Source organism: Calonectris borealis, chromosome 2 (genome assembly GCF_964195595.1).
Source record: "Calonectris borealis chromosome 2, bCalBor7.hap1.2, whole genome shotgun sequence".
Classification (NCBI taxonomy): Eukaryota; Metazoa; Chordata; class Aves; order Procellariiformes; family Procellariidae; genus Calonectris; species Calonectris borealis.
The window spans coordinates 67,148,368-67,168,622 of NC_134313.1; the positions used below are offsets into that span (position 1 = coordinate 67,148,368).

Here is a 20,255-nt window from a genome sequence, read left to right on the forward strand (position 1 = left end):
AGTGCCATATTTTATTAATTAGAAGCATTCGTCAAAATACTCTTGATTGTGTTACGTCAAGGAAAATCAGGTATTGATGCTCTCTGTTTTAAATAAAACACGGGTGTGTTTTTATGCACAGGCAACTTGCTTCTGCAGCCAACATTAAAAAGCACCCCATGGGGTAATTGTCACAAATCAAGGAAAGTGAAACAAGCAACCCTTTTCAACAACTATAAAGCTAGAGTATATTGCTAGACCATGGTGATTACCTTTTGTCATTTTTACACAGAAAATTGCTGGGCATTGAATAAAGTACGGGTACATGTTTTCATATATAATTTTTAAGTCGTCTGTTTAGAATACTTAAATTTAATACAAAATACGGATGGGATTTTGGAAACTATAGCTTCAAATGTAGTTCTCTGCTTCTGATTGCCTGTATTTTAAAGGTTATTTTAGAGCTGATTTTTAAGAACTGGAATAGAGAACTAGGAGAAAAAAAATCAGCACAAACTCTGTGATGGAATGGCAATGGCTCTCAAGTGAATAGGGGCAGATGTTTACTTCTTTCTAAATGTCAGCAAGTAGCAATGAATTTCAGTTTATTAGTGACACCTCTCCACTATGGAAATCTGGATGTAGTAACAACTACGACCTCAGGGTTACATTATTCCCAGGAATATAGATAGAAGGGAAGTTAATGCTTATAGGTATTTGACTTTTCTGTACCAATAACTTTATAGAAGGTGAATCAAAGGTGGGTTATGAATCATGAACTTTTTTATTTAGCTTTTGAATGATATTTAAAGTTCACATCTGCCTTTAAAATGTAAATTTCTACTCCAGGAACTTGTGGTAAAGAAAAATAATGGGGTACGGTTGATGTGACTATCGTGCCTGATCTTGTTTCACAAATAAATGAAAAGAAAAAAAGCCTATTTTCAGTCTTGCACTGCATAAAGAAAACATGACAAATCTGGAGAATATTTTTGCAGCAAAGAAAACTACTCAATCAGCTAAGGGCTGAGTTGCCAAAAGATTTCTAAAATTTTCAGGGCTACTCATATGCTTTAATATTAATATTCAATATTAATACACTTTAAATTGTTTCTCTGTATTGACACTGGGGTGCAGTTTAGAGGCTTGAACCTCAACTCCAGCTTTATTTTCATGACAGGAAAGAAAAAAAAAAACAAAAGAATTTTGTCCTGGTTTCGGCTGGGGTAGGGTTAAATTTCTTCCTAGTGCTGTGTTTTGGATTTAGTATGAGGAGAATGTTGATAACACACTGATGTTTTCAGTTGTTGCTAAGTGCCCTCCTAGTCCAAGGACAGCTCCCGTGCCTACTGACTGAGCTGGGTACACAAGATGGGAGGGAACATAATCAGGACAGCCAGCCCAGCTGGCTAATGGGGTGTTCCATACCATGTGACGTCATGCTCAGTATATGAAGGGTAGGCGTGATCCAGGAAGTACCGATCGCTACTTGGTTATCGGTCAGCGCGGGTGGTGAGCAATTGCGTTGTGCATCACTCATTTTGTATATTTTATCATTATCATTATTACTTTCCCTTTTCTGTTCTATTAAACTGTCTTTATCTCAACCCACGAGTTTTTCTCACTCTTACCCTTCCGATTCTCTCCCCGTCCCGCTGAGGCGGGGGGGGAGTGAGTGAGCGGCTGCGTGGTATTTGGCTGCCTGCCAGGTTAAACCGCGACAAATTTATACAGGATTTTACTGAAACACTTCTCTGAAGAAGCTGTATGTCCTATTATACACAGTTTGTTCCTGTGGAATGATAAAATTTATAAAGATATATACCTATGTATATATTTGTAAAATCAGCCTCTGATTTTTGTGCCTCACTTATTCAATGTATCCTAAAAATGAAAAGTGGGACTGTAGCTAAAAAGTGTAGGAAATTTGTACTAACACATACATTGTTTATTGTTTCTGAGGTGCTAAGTAAATGTTCATTTTTAAATATAAATGCATTTTACTGATATTGTTTTGATTATATGTTTATTATATATACATTACAGAGTAACAAAGACTTTAGTAGTAATGAATATTTTAAGTCAATTTGTTGGATTGTTAAATGATTGCTCTCCTGAAACAAAAATGTACCAGTGTAAGTCAAATATTTTTATTATTGGAATCATGTAAAAAATAAGGTATCCAACCATTGGAGTGAGCAAAAGGAAGGACATCCTTGTGATCTTTTTTTCTCAGTAATATTTTCCTGATTAAGTCACTAAGGAGTAAAGATACAGGTCTTGACTTAACAGGGTACTTAGGTTCCCAGCTCCTTTATAGATTTCTTCTATTTTTCCCATTGATTGCTATGGAAAATTATGGAGCCAAAATACTTTGTTGGAGGTGAGTAACAACATCTGATAAAGACGACTGTGGATCCTGGCCACAAAGAGAAGACGACTGCATTTAATTTCCTGATCTTTCTGAAGTTCATAGGCATTTTAGTTTTGGCAAAAGTACATCTTTTCATGTCGAAAGGTGTTCGGGACTAGATTCAATAAAACTAGATTCAAGGGAATGCGTGAGGCACATGCTTAAGAGATCCCTTTTGCAAAGATATGAAATTTATTTTCCTAAAGCACGGTGTAAATTTTTTACTGATATTTTTCTTCCTACTTTTTCAAGTAATTCGTGTATTTAATTATATAATTATTTGTACTTGTTGTGGTTTAATCTGGCAGGCAGCCAAATACCATGCAGCCGCTCACTCACTCCCTCTCCCACCCCCCAGTGGGACGGGGAGAGAATCGGAAGGGTAACAGTGAGAAAAAACTCGTGGGTTGAGATAAAGACAGTTTAATAGAACAGAAAAGGGAAAATAATGATAATAATAATGATAAAATATACAAAATGAGTGATGCACAATGCAATTGCTCACCACCCGCGCTGACCGATAACCAAGTAGCGATCGGTACTTCCTGGATCACGCCTACCCTTCATATACTGAGCATGACGTCACATGGTATGGAATACCCCATTGGCCAGCTGGGCTGGCTGTCCTGATTATGTTCCCTCCCATCTTGTGTACCTAGCTCAGTCAGTAGGCACAGGAGCTGTCCTTGGACTAGGAGGGCACTTAGCAACAACTGAAAACATCAGTGTGTTATCACCATTCTTCTCGTACTAAATCCAAAACACAGCACTAGGAAGAAATTTAACCCTGTCCCAGCCGAAACCAGGACAGTACTGAATTCATAACAACTTTTCCATTGGAACTTTCTATTGCATGAAAATTTTACTCAGTCTGGGAAACAAGAACGGTGGATTAAAATGTCAACATCTGTTTGTTTATGGCAATCTTAACAGGAATCATGAGTGCTGTCAATGTGGGAACTTTCTTTCACTGATGTAAAAGCTGACAGAAAAGCTACAATACAGTTGTGTCTCTAGTTTTTTTTCCCCTAATGTTCAGTCTTATAAGAATGATATACTTTACAATATATACACAACAGAAAAGCAAACCTTGAACTGCAAAACATCTGAGGAAACTAATAGAGGCAATGCTCCCATCCAGATCACTAATGTGATTTTCAGGTTGCTTTCCCTTAAAACTGATTTTGTTTCTGTACCCACTTTTCCTGCTTACTTGTCTGTTAAATAGTCTAATGTTCTTTGGTCACCTTTCAGGCTATATGTTCAAAAGATAATATTTCTTAAGAAAACAGAAGCGTGAGCGATGAGGACTAATGCAGACTTCAGATGGAGCGTGGAAATCAATGCAATGTTAGCATTAACTTCAGCAAGGCTAGGGTTGCACTCCTGACATCTTAGAAAAGAGTGATGGCTGGCAACCAAATATGATTCAAAAGCAAAACATCAGTGGTATTCAAAAATATTTCTTGTATCTCAGCATATGAAGGAATTCATAGTGGCAAACACAGGCATCAGCAACACTAAGGAAATGTGTACAGATTTCTATTCATTTTCACAATATATCCAGAGCACTTCCAAAATGTCCGCAATATCTGATATATTCTAGAAATGTTTAACAATGTCCATTCTCAAATCCTTTACAGAAGTAGAGACTAATAGGTTTGCATGGTAATCAAACACGTCAACAAAATGATAAGGTATGCACATAAGAAAAAAACCCCACAAGTCTTTTAGGAATCTTTACTAGTTTATTTTTGCTTAATACGTTTGTAACTTCTACACTGAGTTACAACGGACATAGAAAAGAGTTCAATCCAAATAAAAGTTTCTCAGATCTATAGAAAATGAACTGTGCTCTCCCATTACGTGTTCCTTTGGACATAATGGACCAGAACATACATAAGTTTAATTAAAACCTAGATCTGCAGAAGGCGATGCAGTCAGCTGATGCACAGCTGCTGAGAAGATGCCTCAATACAAGTAGCAAAAGGAAAGGTAGAAAAAAAAACGTCAAACTGTGGACTGTAAAAGAAGCAAACAAAAGCTCATTGCCTCCAACAGCGCATCTGAGCAGTTCTGTTTGTCCCCGCTGCTCCCTCGGGATAACGGCGGCGAAGCAGCACTGGGCTCCCGAGCAGGCAGGACGCTGCCGGGACAAAGCCGCTCTCTCCCAGCCTGCGCCTTCACCCCTGGGCCCAGCGTGCACGCCGTATCACAGAGGGGTTTTTTACAACCAGGCAGCCAAGATTCCTAGCGAAGAGAAGTAAATAGAACGTAATCGGCTGTAGCTCACTGGCCGGCAATTTGAAAACAAATGTTTAAGGACCCTCAGGAAAATGTGTTTCATTCACAAGGTATATGTGCGTGCGTGCGTGAGTATTTACATGAACTCGCATCCATATTCTGGAGGAAGTTTTATATTTCGTCCAGTTCTGAAAAGACTGACTTTTCGGAAGCTCTCACTTCGGCACCTTTAAGAACCGCCTGCGGCTGCTCGGCACCCGGCCCGCCAGCCCACACGGGCGGGTAGTCGTGCCGCGGCGGCGTTTTGAAACACGGGCTTCGTGATTTGAGCGTGAAGAGCGGCCAGACTTTCTTTTCCTTTTTTGGAAGGAGTAACAACGTCTGCCACCTTTTGTCCTGTGAGCTACTGCATATTACAGAATGATTAATGAAAACCTGTGAAGGAGGTGCAAACAGTGAGCATAGGCGGTGTTTAGTCCGGACTAACTCTTGCTGCCGGCTACCTGTTGAGGTGGGTTTACGCAGGCGCTTCATCATTTCTGTCTTTCCAAGAGAGTTCATTTAAGCCGAGCTGGACCTGCCCAGTCCCGCTCCAGCCGTGCTGGAAGACGCGACTTCTGAGCCTCCCTAGGAGCGAAGGCAAAAAGCAGAAAGAAGTTTTCTGAGGTGGGGGCCGGGGCCGGTCGGCTCCGCTCCGCTCCGCTCCTCGCCCGCGGACCGCCCCGCGCTCCGGCTGCGGCCCCGGGCAGCCCTGCGGAGGCAACTGCAAGCTAAACCGCGTGGAAAGAAAAGAGGGGCGGGGGGAAAGGGGGAAAAAACAAGGTGAAAAAATCCCCCACCCCTCCTTTCCCCGGGGAGCTCAGTCTCCCGGACCAGCGGGCGGCCGCCGGCGCGGGGCGGTGCGGAGGCTCCGCGGGGCGGGCCCGGGCGCAGGGCGGGGGTGCGGGGGCGCGGCCGGGGCGCCTCCCCGGCGGAGGAGGCGGCGGGGGCGCCGGGCCCCGCGGGCAGGCGGGCGGGGGGCGCTGCCTGCCGGGGGGCGGCCGGGGCTGCCGCGCCGCCTTCCGCGCCCGGCGGCGCAGGCTGCGCCCCTGCGAGCGGCGGGGCACCCTGCGCGGCGGCACTCTTCTCCCTCCCCTCCCTCCCTCCCTCCCCGCCGCCGCCCGGTGCTGGCGGGGGGCGGCCGCCCCTGCCTCGCCGCGGTGCCGGGGAGCGGCGGCTCCGCTTTCCGCCCGTGGAAACTTTGGCCGGCGTGCAAGGGGGAGGATGGAGCCGGGGGAGCCTGCCGCGGCGCGCCTCAACCGCTCCCGGGCTGGAGCAGAGACGCCCCGCGGGGAGTTCAACCTCTCCGGGCTGCCGGAGGCAGAGGGGAAACCCCTTTTCGGCATCGGCATCGAGAACTTCATCACCTTGATCGTCTTCGGCTTGATCTTCACCCTGGGGGTGCTGGGCAACTCGCTGGTGATCACGGTGCTGGCGAGGAGCAAGCCAGGCAAGCGCCGCAGCACTACCAACATCTTCATCCTCAACCTGAGCATCGCCGACCTGGCCTACCTGCTCTTCTGCATCCCTTTCCAGTCCATGGTCTACGTGCTCCCCACCTGGGTGCTGGGCGCCTTCATCTGCAAGTTCATCCACTACTTCTTCACCGTCTCCATGCTGGTGAGCATCTTCACGCTCTCGGCCATGTCGGTGGACCGCTATGTGGCCATTGTGCACTCCCGACGCTCCTCGGCCTTGCGCGTTTCCCGTAACGCGCTGCTGGGTGTGGGGCTCATCTGGGCGCTTTCCTTCGCCATGGCCTCACCAGTGGCTCACCACCAACGCCTCTTCCACCGCGACGCCAGCAACCAGACCTTTTGCTGGGAGCACTGGCCCAACCCACGCCACAAGAAGGTCTACGTGGTTTGCACATTTGTCTTTGGCTATCTGCTCCCGCTGCTGCTCATCTCCTTCTGCTATGCCAAGGTGGGGCAAAGCGGGTAGTGGTGAAGCGTGTGTAAAAGGGATGGGGCGGGACAATGGTGGCGGGTGTCCTTGAGCTGTGGGGACATCTCTGGGCACGTGGAGGGACATGGCACCGCTGGGAGGTAACGGGAAAGGAGTGAGTTTGTGGCGCAAAGGGAGAGGGCAGGTTTTATCACTGGGAGATGACTGGAGGGGGACTCGTGTGTGTGTGGCACAGAAAGGTCAGGACAGGAATTGCACAGGGCGGGGAGGGGGGTTTGTTCAGGCAATTACTGGGGTCCCTTCTGCCAGATTTCCTTGTTGCAAAATGCTAAGAAGCCCCAGTGATCTGCTGCTTTCTCTGTCAACACAACTCTCCTATTTTCTTGCAGTGCTGTGTGAGGAGTTTAACTCAAAGTACTACAAAGCAACAAGATGTTCGGGCTTCAGATGAAGCATTGCAGTTCTTTAAAATGCAGTGCCCTTAAAAATAACGCAAATCCACCTCTTTGGTCTGATCCAGTTAACATGCTAAGAGCGAAAGGTGCATCACGCTGCCTGGTCCCTGTGAGCCCTGTCTTGCCCCAGTTGAAGTGGATGGGAGATTCACCTCTGACTTCAGCAAGGGCAGGTGGTGCTAGGGAGCAGTGCATGAGGACCCGGGTAGGAAAAAGCAGTAAGTAAGGGTGCCTGAATAATGGTACTTAAAGACTTTTCTGCTCAGTTTTTCTGTGAATATTAATTGCAGCCTTCAGCGTAGGGTCCACCACTTGCTGCTGGACGGGATCTGGAGCACCGGCTGCTGCCTGTTGAGTTAGGCAGAGATCCTCCTGTTTCTGTGCCAGCAACCGTCAAGTAGCGGCATTTCTCCTTAGGCAGTAATTTACATTCAAGAGGATAGGTCTGCTCTTGCAGATAAGGACTGCTTAAGTGTCGAGAAGTCAGTTCTTTAATTGGCAACTTAAACAGATGTAATTAATGTATTCAATTTGAACAAATAATTTTATGTTCTGTTCGGTTTTATACATATTACATCAACTTAATTGTGATGTGGAAATTAAGGATAGAATGGCATCCAACTCTGCTAAAACTGAGTTATGCAGAACTCAAAGGACAACACTTCTAAATTACCGTTTCTAATGAAGGAAGTCCGACCTGGAAAATGGAGAAGAAATACATGTTTTCATACATAAACTGAATTCTGTTTTCCCTGGGTGAATATACTGGTATTTCATGTACAGTGGTGAATATGACGGAGCTGTGAGAGGGATGAAACTTGCTATAGCCATAGATGATCAGAGTTTTAAGAAAATACTACGTATTTCAGGGAGACTGTTACCAAATGTGTGCAGAGGGAGCTTTTCAGCTATTAAGAATTCTTACTTGTATTTTTCAAAGCCAAAGCATCTTCAGTTTCAGTATAAAGTACCAGCCTTCAAAGTCTAGTTATATGACAGAAGATTGAAAACTAATCTTCCAAAATTATAAGTCCTGCATAGTATAGGGGGAAAAAAAAGGAAATATGCTTAAACAAAATATAAGCATAGTAAATATAACATATCATGTTGTTTCAAAGCACCACTACAAAAGTAGATATCTCAATATTAGTATGAATATGTAGTTTAAAAAAAAAACAACCAACCAAAAAAAAAAACTACCAACGAAACAACTCCATGTGAAATACATGCCCAGAACAAGTTAATAAAATCAAAGCCCCTTAAAGTTACAACCAAAATCTTGTGCTTAAATTATTGCCAAGGATCTCACCCTTGCTTGGTGATACATTTTGAGCCTGTGTGTACGATCCTGCGTGCGATGGTGTCAGGCTGGAGGACCCAACCTGAAGGGATGAGTTCTAGGAGGCACCTAGGAGATACATCGTATTCCCATCAGTGTCAACGAAGCTGAAAAATGCAGTGACTTACACAAGGCTATTTGAGTTATTTGTACCCTGCAGCATCAAGGCTCATTCCTGCCCTCATTAGGAGCCATTGGCAAATCTCCAACTGCAATATTTTGGCACATGGGGCAGAGTGAGGAAAAATTAAGGATGGTAGGAGTTGAAAATCAGAGCTGAAGTTTTAGATTTGTCAAAGGCATTGCTACTCTCCCAGGTCTCCAGCACAGCGGTCACTGCGAGCTTTTACTGATGTCACTGGAGTACTATGAAGTACAACAAGTATTTTGGCTTCTGAATGCATGCAGGGTTAGAGGATCGCCGCTGTGTAATAGCCTCAGAAGTATTATAAAAATAAATGCATTAGTTTCTTATGGACTTCACTGGTTTTCATGAACTGTGGATCAGCTAAATAATGCAATCTTCTGATACAGTAGATTAAGACAAAGGAGACTCATTTCTCTATTTGAATATATTGCCTTTTCCAGACTCCTTTAAGGCAGTTCTGTTTCTCTTATAAGCAAATTGCAAATGAACTTTCAGTTTTGAAAGTCTCATTTTTTAGGCACTCTAATAAGGAGCTGAGTTCTTTCTCTCTCTCTCACTCTCTCTTAAATTATGTTAGGGGAGATTTGTATTTTCCCCAGTGGACAGCAAGACTGTTAACAAGCTACGGAAGTGCTGAAATAGTGCTTGGTATTTGGAAACGGCATCCTCCCACAAAATCAGAACCGGAAATCTCACGTGATGTGCTCTTAAGGCAGAGATTTATGAGATCGTGCCCTGTGTCGTGTGTGTACAGCTACCTGTTTCCTCTCTCCCACAAATAACTTTGAGTCAGTTTCAACCAAATTTGATAGAGGAGTGAAAATATCAGAAGGAATGATATTTCCCTAGTTTTGTGAAAACAGGAGTCAATGAAGAAGGTGGAGAGTCACCATCTTCTCTCTCCTTTAAGGAGCCAGTTTGCACTCAGCTGTTGAACATCATACAAGCCATATGGGGAAGAGTCGTATGTAGCTTCTACTTATGGAGGAGACACGTCTTTTTGGGAACATGCGATCAAGAAATCACAAATCCATAGGGAACAGCTTTTGTTGGCTCACAGAATTACTCTTGAAAGGAGCTTACTACTCCAGGCAGAGGAACAGGGAATATATAGTTATTAGTTAAGTTACAGCGCTACATACTTCTGGACAGCTTATTATTAGCCTGTATTCTTTTTTTTATTGCTTATCACATTACTTGTCGTGTACAAAAACTGACTTTTTGAATGTGTTTTGTAACATTGCTACAACGTTTGCTCACTAATGTGTTCTTAAAGGGCAATGTGTTCTTAAATGATTCCCAGTGCGCTTCTAACAATCGACGTCTCCCCCAGGGTAGTGCAATGTGACAACTGATTTTGGGTGCCTCTGCTTTTGAATACCCAATTATGAGGCTTCAGTCCTTGAAAGTCAGGCCTCCTTCAATCAAACCTTTAGGTTGGACACCTAAAATCATTAGCAAATTTTTCCTTTTATAGATGTATAATGTTAAAGGCTTTTTTAAAAAACTTATTTCTTGCCTTAAGAATGTTTCCGTTATTATCTATCATTCTGAATGCATGGAAAACACGTATGATTTATAGACTTGGTTAAAAGTAAACCATGAAAAGTAGGAGCCTCAACATAAAATACAAGCTTACATGGTTCTTGGCTTAAGATGTTGTATCTTAAATTTTGCTGAGCAGTGAGGGAAAACTTTATTAAACTACACTGAAAAGAAAAAACAAAGGGTATGATCCATTAGTGACACTATTAAACGAAAGAGGGTGAAGGATCTGTTGTGACAATAGAAGTAGCAGCATTACTTTAAAAAATGGATTGCAGGCAATGGCACTCGCATTTAAATCAGGTTCATACTATAAAATATGGTTCAGAATGTAATGCTCGCATTACGGCTCTGTTAAACAAGCAGTTCGTTCTTACTAGATGATGACCTTGGGCAGGCTTTCCTGCTGCATGATTTTCAATGGCTGATAATGAAGGTGTAGTCAGTGGAATGATTATATACAGCCAGACAGGAAATTTGCAATAAGTGTAAACTTCAAACTTTTATATTGTTTGGTAGACCTATACGAATAGGCACAGATAGTTTAAGCTATTTTTTTCTCTCTCCCTTATTGGAAAAATCCCTTTTTCAACTTGATTTGGTCATAGTCCCTCAGCCTGCGCTCTCAAGCCATCTGGAGGTAGTCCCTGAAACAACTGAGAAAAAAAAAAAAAAAAGGATAGTCTGTAGGCAAAATCCAGGGCCTCCCAAATGCCATCAGTGGTAGTTGTGGTAGTACAGTCCGGACCAGCCTGGCCCTTCTTATACTTCTGTGATGCTACAAGTCTCCTTCCACCCTCTTTCACAACCGTGTAACTTTCTTCCCACAGCACCCCACCCTCATCTCCAGAAAAAAAGGAAAGCTATTCCTTCCCCGAGAGCCAAATATGCTCTCTGATCAACAGGTACATGAAAGCTGGAGTTAGAAAAGTTTCATGTAAAGAGTTAATTTTTCCACTGAGCTGAATTTTTTAAAAATGTAACACCTTATTGGAAAAGGTTGTGACCTATTTTTTAGCAAAAAAGGTGAGTATTTCATTCCATGAGTTAAAAATGCATGTGCAAATTTATTAGTGGATATTTTGAAAGACTTTACTTAGAGAAATAACCTGAGACAAAATGAGAGGCACATGTAGACTTATTATTCATTCAGGTGAAGTGACAGTGGCTGTTAGAGGAACAGTTGTTTATTCATTGGCCCAGAGAAGAGATAATTTGAACAGGGCAGTGAAGAGAGGTGTCTTTGATTTGCCTTGTAGTGTTTGTGCATAAACATGGCTTTTAATATCGCTCCACGGCGTTCTGTATAGGTCTCTGAGTGCTGTTCCACTGCTGTTGATAGGTAATTAAATTCTGCCTATTCCTCTTGCTGCTGGTTTGCATACCATCTGGTACACTAGCACGTAGAGCCAGCATGTTTTCACTGCAGAGACTTATTTTGTGAAATATGTATATAATCTGAAAGAGGGGGAGTTGAGAAGGATTTGTTGGAAGGCTATCATCTAAATCTTCAACACCTCCCTGCCAAATATCCAATTTAACAGCTTTGTCTACTGCATCTTTCATGGGACTGGAGAGAGATGCAATGCAAAACTTTGTGCTAAAAGTTTCAGAACAAAAGAAAGAAATGTTTGTAACTTTAAAAGAAGATTTTGCAGTTCTGATTTCTGGGAAGAATTTATCTGACTTTAGTTTTGGGCTGTGAGGGAAAATCACAGGTGATTTGGTGGGTGGCAGGTGATGGGATTTGCAAAGGCCCAGTAGAAACAGACCGTCGTCGTAAGTTATGTGAAGGGGGCACGGTAGGTGAAGCAGCAGTGATGGGAAGTGAACTTCACTGTATTTCTCCCATGCTCTTTTTTGGTTTTACATTTTTCACCCATGGACTAAGCAATTCAGCTGCCTTGTACACGGTGCCAGCAGGTGAATAAAGAGCGCATGAGCCAGGGGATCGTCTCCCTGGTCTTCTGCTGGACCTCAGGGGCTCTTCTGTCCTTTCCTTCTGGTCTGCTTCATCCTGGAGAAGGAAGAAGGGCTGAAGACCTTCTCAGAGAAAACCCGTTTATTTTTCTCCTGCCTTCCCTGAGCTCAGGTTAGCCTTGGTAGCGACCTGGCTAGTGTTTCAGAATAGGGAGAGCGTGCAGGGCTGTCTTTCATGCACAAACATGTTAATGCACAGATAAGCACAAACGAACTGCGCTTCCAATGTTAAGGGGTTACAAGTAATTTTTATTGTTGTTTGTGGTTCACTGGTAGCTAAGAGTAGATACTTAAAAAGTGGAATCCACTGATGAGCTATGGTTATTGACAAATACTGTCTTATTTCTTTTCATTCATTATGTATGTTTCTAAGACTCAAATGCCAGAGTGGGATCAAGTCTATAGGTCATCTTGTCTGGTGTCTGTCCTGGTAGTGGTTAGCCGTGCATCCCAAAGAAAACAGAGAAAACATCCTCAGATGATACAACAGAATTTGAATTTATACCCATTTCCCCACCTCAAGAAGTCTCCTTATAAACCCTAAAATTTAGTGTTATATTCCTTAAAAATATCTGTTTAATGCTGGATGATCTTACCTACTAAATTGTTCTCAGTTCATCTTAGAGCTATGTAAAGTGCAACCTAACATCACCATCCTCATCTGAGCTCTACACTTTGACACTCTCTCTAAAAAATTCCTCTTACCATATTTTAATTAAACCCTCGAGTTTAATTAAGCATCTCCTTTTTTTTAATTCTGTATGGTTTGAACTTGTTAAACACATTCAGCTGAAGAGCATATTCCCTGCCCCCCATGCCTACAAATCTGCCATATGAATATCTTCAATTCAGTTAATGATAACTGCAGATAAAGTAGGGCATGCACATCTATGCATCCACTGCATGCACCTCTATGCATCCAAAATCTTACGTGTAAATCATTATCTTAAAATTTGCACCCTGCTCTTGGATGATGAGTCTTTTTGAGACATATTTTAAAAAATTACTTGTGAAAGGTACATGACAAGTATCATCAAATTGTTGATAAAGGCCATGCCTCATGTGAGATACATTTTAATATAAATTATTTTTGAAAGCCTAGGCTTCTTTCGAAGATCAAATAGCGCCAACATCCTGATTATATTAACCAAACATCCATCTGAAGAAAGCAAATTATGCAGGTGACTCAGAAAAGCTCTGACTCAAAACATACACTTTTTATGTTACATGCAGTAAAGGTCATTCTAAATTAACAAGCATTGACATTTTTATGGAGGAAGAATGATTGCTAATTCTAGGTGCACGATGGGTTTCCATTTGTTGCCTTGTTCATTTGTAATATGCATTTGATATGTAATACATCTGAATTTTTATGTAAGAATTCAATTGTGGTCTGCTTCGTATTTGTTGATTCGCACAGATGCAGATATGTAATTCCTTTGGATTTTATACTGTGCACTTTTGAAATGTGTAAATGGGATCAGCGATGTTTGTAAGCCACTCACGCTGTACTGGAGAGCATACTCTAAAATATATGGGTTTGAATTTTAGAAAATGGTGAAATATAAGATGCAAATTAATCTTTTCAGGTTCTTAATCATCTGCATAAAAAGTTGAGAAACATGTCAAAGAAGTCAGAAGCGTCCAAGAAAAAGGTAGATTTCTTTCATTACCAATATCTATTTGTTTATATTTTAGTTTTATGGCTAAGCTAATTTGGTATTATAATGCTTGTTGCAAAGGATGTAATAGAGAGAAGGAATTGAAATGAAGTGTTTAATGCTGTATTCAGTGTCTCTCTGAACTTAACAGGATTGTAATCTTTTCTGATCTGAGTTTTCCATTGCAGTGCATCAAGCCGTTACCCGAGATCCCCATATTTTGAACTTCAGAGCATCTGAAATTTAGACATGGAGAGACAACCTCTCTCTAATATTAAATGGGTTTTTTTTGCCTCACAGGTATTTTCCCCTAACTTGTAAATCTTTTTATTTATTTGTTTTTTAATGTTTTATGAAGAATTCCTAGGTTATATGAGTCTTTAAAATGAGGTTTATTGTGCTTCGTGATAGGAGTCTAACAAGAGACTTTTAATGATTCTGCAAGTCTTGTATTGATTTTCCACAAAACGTTTTTTGCTCTTATGTTCAAGACTTAAGTTATATAGTGGTTACAAGTGGAATTGTGAAAGGTCTTTAAAGCAGAATATAAGCTTTGCGATTTAGAACAATATTTGAAAGATGTGTTTATATATTGAATTTGTCAGTTAATATAATATGGTTCTGATTTTTGAGCAGATTTGACCACAGTAATCATTTGACTAACTTCTCAGTTTATGAATGTGGAGTCAGAAAAACCCCTTAGGCTATAGCTCTTCATTTGATCTCATCACTATTACCATATGGGCATGCAGACTGTCTGCAATGTAAATGAGATATACATGGGCTCAACAGAGAATAAGTAATCTATTATTTATGCATTCTCTATTTTTTTTCAAAATATCCTAGTCAATAGATTTTAATTCCTAGAATTAAAAGCATTATGGCTCTGATTCCCTAAAATACTTAACATATATACTTTTGCACTTAATGTAGTCAAAGGCCAAAGGTGTAGTTTTCAATGGCGTTCTGTACATTGCCATCTCTTATGTAAATTATTCTCAAACTGGAAATATCTGTGCACTTCTCTAAACACTAACTCTTAAAAATGGCAAGTAAAAATCAGATCTGGCTAGGAACTAGCTTTTATAGCTTCAGGGAAAAGCATTACAGATATGCCCAAGACTGCTTGGATGTATCAGGGTTCAGTAACCGAAGGGCCAAAAAAAAAAAAAGCAGCCCAAAACTTTTTTTGCCTTAGAAAATAAGTTTGGATTCTAAGGCCTAACTCATGTTTTTCAAAGCAACTCTTTTCACTAGTGTGCTGTGTCTCTCTGGTTACTGTGTCTTTCTTCTTTTCCTTCTACTGTTTTGTTAAGAATGCATTTCAGGCTTAATTATACATTTCTAGCTTTATTCAAACCTTTATGAAAATTTCAGTAGTAGAATCTTGAAATTGATTTGCTATATGTAGAAAAAAGTTAATGAAAAATATGAATGTGCCTAAAAGCTATTTTTTGTGCTTTTTGGTCACAAAGCATCGATATTAACATCATGTATTTCAGGTGGGTTTTATTTGCCAATGAGAAACCCCAAGCAAGCTCCTGTAAGGTAAACAAGAGCTGCCCTTTAGCGTTCCCTTGGTTGCAAGGCATAGTGATGATTTTGGAAAGGTAAGCTCTGAAGTTAGGCTTAGGAGGAATAATGGGATAAAACAGGTGTTGTGAAGTTTCCTAATGCGAAATTACTTATTCTGCAGATATGAAATGCCTTAAGTAAAATAGTTACAAGAGACACATGGTCAACCTCTGCTTTCAGGTGCATCTATACAATCTATTGAAAGTCAGTGATTTTCCTGGTGTAATTCTGTTTAGAATTTTGAAACTGAAGTAATATGCCTCTTTTGAAGTAATTGTGCATGTGGTATCCAGACAATGTGTTTTCAGTTGGAATATTAACACATTGAATGGATCAGAGAATGAACTGCTCTTAATTTATACTTCCTTGTTAGCACATATTCTCCTAATGACACCTGAGAGAGAAAATATTTGTGTGGCTGTTTGTTAGTGGCAACTGACTTAAAATCCACAGGGCTAAGGAGAGGAACGGCTTGTGAAAACAGATGAATCCTTGAGACTAAACAAATTATATTTGCTACAGATATCATGTCCTTTGGTTTCTGTTGTGGGATTTTGCTAACCAACAACAATATCTGCCATAAGTTTTTTTGGCCTGTTGCCACAGAAATCAAACTTTTTTTCCCTGTAAGTTTCTATAAGTTAAGTCATTTTGTGATTAGGTAGGTCAGTCTGAATTATTACCGAGCATTAATCAATTCAAGAAGTATAGACCAAGTTCAATAAACTAGCAAAAAGTCTAGATATTCTCTGTGCTGCAGTATTTATCACTCGGTGGCCTCTGGGTTAGTTTTGCCTGTGAAGAAGAGCCGAAGTTTCCTGAAAAATTATGCTGTAAAGTGTTCGTATAGTAATTGTAATGGTCCATAACATAATATGCTTTAGAATTAATGTTAGGCTTTTACTGGGAGAGTGATTTAGTTGAAAGAGGTACTTGTTAGAGGAGTAGATATTAATTAGTTGAGCAGCTGCAAAGCATTAACTGCTGTTTCTGAAGTAAGTGAAAGCTAAAGAAAACATTGACAGTCAAACTCCACTGTGCCCTGGCAGAATGCCTTCAGCACCTGAAAGGTCTGTACTGGCTGATGCTGTAGCTGTCTGGATGGATCTAAGGAACTTGATGGCCCTTCCTCTCATAAATAATGAAAGTGGAGTCAGGAGGCGGCACTGAGGATACTTTGTGTTCCATTTTTCTGAGTTCAGTGTTTGGTGGTGAGCTTTAATTTCCAGATTGGTTTTGACAATATGCAATCACCAGAAATTTCAAGCTCCTTACTTTTCTCTTTTTTTTCTGTAGTTGTATCCCAGAATGTTGTTTGTGACTCCCCCTGCGGAAATTTTATGTTTAAAGGAGAGACTTTCAAAAAAGCCCCTGCTCCTTTTGTAGACACTTGAGCAAAGTGAGTCTGGCTGCTCTGAGCTCTTCCACTAGCTGCCTTCATGTATAATAGATCAGAAATCCTTGTGCACCGTACTAAAATATAGATCATTAGATCTGGATGAGATTTCCCAAAGACCCATGTTATCGTTACTCTACATGGAGCTTATGTCCACCTCAGAAAAGACTAGGCTTTTGTGTAGGGAATCAGGAACACCATTCTTCACCTTCGAGCAAAGTTACACATTCGCCTTTTACTGTGGCGTTTTCAAGGCTAAGGTTCTCCTTGCAGTAGTTCACTATGCAAAATAAAGCCCATATAGGTAATGGAGTAAAATCAGTAATAAATACTCTAAAGTGTGTCCTCTCTCAGTATACCTTTTTCCCCCTCCAAATAATGGTTTTGAAGCAGGTTTAAAGCTGATTCTTCAAGTGCTCATCAGACATCTGTGTTTTCCTTTCCCTGTCTCAGACAGCACAGACTGTGTTGGTGGTGGTAGTGGTTTTTGGCATCTCCTGGCTGCCGCATCACGTGATTCATCTCTGGGCTGAATTTGGAGTTTTCCCACTGACTCAAGCCTCCTTTCTCTTCAGAGTAACTGCACACTGCCTGGCTTACAGCAATTCTTCTGTGAACCCGATTATATATGCATTTCTCTCTGAAAATTTTAGGAAGGCCTATAAACAAGTCTTCAAATGCCAGATACGTAACAAGTCACCTCTGAATGACGCTAAGGAAAATAAAAGTCGGATAGATACACCACCATCTACCAACTGTACACACGTGTGAACTTTGAAAAGTCGTGTGTGTGTTGGCTCTTCATTTGTGTGAACTAAACACCTAGAAAACAAAGCACAGTGAGCTTTATCCTGGGTATATCTTGATAAAGCTAATTGGTATTTAATGTACTGAAGTTGCGTTTGTAGCAAAAGTTTGTGAAACTGGTATGAAAGAAAACTGGGCTGATCCTTGGCATCTTAGGTAGCTTTGTCAAATGAAGCTCTTGGACCTTTAAAAGATACTTGAGAAAAAATATTGGAGATGATATGTCTGTATTCTTACTAAGCATACGGTGTGTAAACATTCAAATATACAAGAAGGAAATGTTAATATGGACAAGTAACTTTCTGACATCTTACTCCATCGAAGTGAAGAGATGGCTAAATTTTCTGTCTTACAGATAATAAATACTGCAGTACTATGATTTCAGAGAGGAAAACTTTTGTTCTGTCTTCAGATTGTTTTGACAATGCCTTTTCTCTTTTTACAGTAAAGACAGGCTCTGATTCGGAGTTGAAATAACCCGTGTACAACTTGAGGCAATTGCTTTAGAGAGGAAATGCTAATTTTATCTGTTTAGCTGTCTTTTTAATGTAACATACTAAGTAATGATGGACTTTTTTCCACTGCATACTCCTGCCTTACTGTATACACAGAACTTTTGTGTATGCTATATAAGGTTTTGTTTATGGCCTGTATGTAGTACCAAAATGAGGATTTGTGTCTATCTGAGGGAATTTTTTCTTCATGTGTTGCATGTGTGTGCATGTTTTGTTAACTTTATAGACTTTGAGATGGAGATACAGTGTTAAATGTGCAATATATACATATGTTTTAAAATGTTATGGAACATAAAGCAACTCTGGGCAATGCTTAAGCTTTTAAAAATAGCATTCCCTTAAAAGTTGTAGGAGGGGCTTGTTACCATGTAGCTCTAAATTGGAAAAATTCAGAAGGATGCATTTAAATAAATAGAAAGTATGTAAGGTAAATGGCCCAGTTCTGCAAATTCTTAAATAAGATGAGTAGTTTCAGCAATTTTATAAAAGTACTTATTATGTCTTTAAGTGGTAAACCACTAAAGAAATAGCAGAAGGGCACTCAGTCCTTTGAGAACATTATTGTTAGCTGAGTAAGATATGCTTTTACCTTTTTTATTAATGACCCATAGACTCATAGAGTAAATTAAGTTGAAGGAACCTCCAGACATCCTCTCAAGGCAAGGCTGCCCTCGGAGTTGGATCACCTCCTTGTCTAGGTAAGTTATGAAAATTTCTAAGGATGGTGATTCAACAATTTTTTGGCGGCAACCTGTGTCAGTGCCTAATCACCCTCACTAAAATACTTTTTTCTTATCCCCAGTTGGGATTTCCCTTGATGTAGCTTGCGACCGTTGCCTTCTGTCCTTTTGCTGTGTACTTAAGTCTTCTCTCTAACTAACTAATACGTAATTTAAGATGGCAATTAAATTTTCCCCCAGCCTTCTCTTCTGAAACAATGCGTCACTCTCAGTCTCTCCTCCGGTTGTGCTCCAGCTCCCTGGCCGGATTAGTGGCCTTCCACTGGCCTTCCTCCAGTGTATCCGTCCCTCCTGTGAACTGGGGTGTTCAAAACTGAACAGTGTGTTCCAGATATGGCCTCATGAGCACTGAGTAGACTAATCACTTCCCTTGACCTCTTGGCTGATTCTTGCTAATACAGCCCAGTATTATAGTAATTCATTGCTGCAAGGGCACACTGCTGACTCGTATGTAATTTCTGCTTTACAAACACTCTTGTGTCCTTTTCTGCAGAATTACACCGAGTCCCGGTCCAAGTTTCAGGACTTTGCTTTTAGCTTTGTTGAACTTCATGCATTTGATAGCTGTTACTTCCATTCTTCCTACCTCTGAAAGGTAGCCCTGCTCTCCAGCATATCCACCACTCCCCCGGGTTTGGTATCACGTGCAAACTTGCTGAGAGAGTCCTGCACCCTTGTCTGGGTCTTTGAAGATGCTAAATAGTGTTGGCCAGATGCTCTGTCAGATTCCTTTTTCTCCACAAACTTGCTTTAAAAAAAAAAAAAAGTTCAGAGTGGTGGAACTACGTCAACAATGGAGGCTTAGTTCACATGAAAGTGTCTATGTTTGTGTGTCAGTATTTTCTGCTTGGAATCAGTAAAATAATATTGAAGACATGCTGTTGCATGCATGGTGTTCATGTCCATTCTTTCATATGAAGAGACAGTTTGATGATATTGCTAGGAACACAAAATATATGAAAAAAAACCTCAATTGAAGAAGAAGGGTTTATCCGCGCAGGAAGCCATTTTCTGGGTTAGGATTGAGGTTAGGAAACACAGCCTAGAAAAATGCTGAAGTTCCTTTGAGTTTTCAGATCCTCATCACCCACTAATCACTCAAATTGTTAAAGCACTCTCAGACTTCAGCTGAATTTATAACATATTAGGAGTTTTACAGCTTTGAAAATTATATTTTTTTCCTTTTAAAAAATTGCTTGTAATTTTATTACTTTGAATAAAAAATTATAACGTAAATATGTAATTGTATAAAGTTAACATGTTGAGTTTATTGTTTCATTTGGAAAAGAGTTTTCCTTAATTGTACATGATTTTAAACCCAGGTGCTTGATAGTAATGGAGCTACATCTGTTTGAAATTTTAAGGGGGGGGGGGGCACTGTGCCAGTGCCTGATCACCCTCACTAAAATATTTTTTTTTTATTCCCAGTTGGGATTTCCCTTGATGTAACTTGTGACTGTTGCCTTCTGTCCTTTTGCTGTGTACTTAAGTCTTCTCTCTAACTAACTAAT

General features: G+C 40.8%; 1 protein-coding gene across 1 annotated transcript; it reads left to right on the plus strand.

Annotated features, from left to right (window-relative positions):
- The first annotated feature begins 5,843 nt into the window (after positions 1-5,843).
- On the plus strand, positions 5,844-17,867 carry GALR1 (galanin receptor 1). The gene is made up of 3 exons (XM_075140681.1): positions 5,844-6,601; positions 13,640-13,705; positions 17,136-17,867. The coding sequence occupies exons 1-3, from the start codon at positions 5,900-5,902 to the stop codon at positions 17,451-17,453; spliced, it is 1,086 nt and encodes a 361-aa protein (XP_074996782.1). The 5' UTR covers positions 5,844-5,899; the 3' UTR covers positions 17,454-17,867.
- Positions 17,868-20,255: the final 2,388 nt, after the last annotated feature.

Coding starts and splice junctions, on each gene's coding strand:
- GALR1 (XM_075140681.1), top strand. CDS start 5,900: ATGGAGCCGGGGGAGCCTGCCGCGGCGCGCCTCAACCGCTCCCGGGCT. Junction 6,602..13,639: donor TCTCCTTCTGCTATGCCAAG/GTGGGGCAAAGC, acceptor TAATCTTTTCAG/GTTCTTAATCATCTGCATAA. Junction 13,706..17,135: donor CAGAAGCGTCCAAGAAAAAG/GTAGATTTCTTT, acceptor TCCCTGTCTCAG/ACAGCACAGACTGTGTTGGT.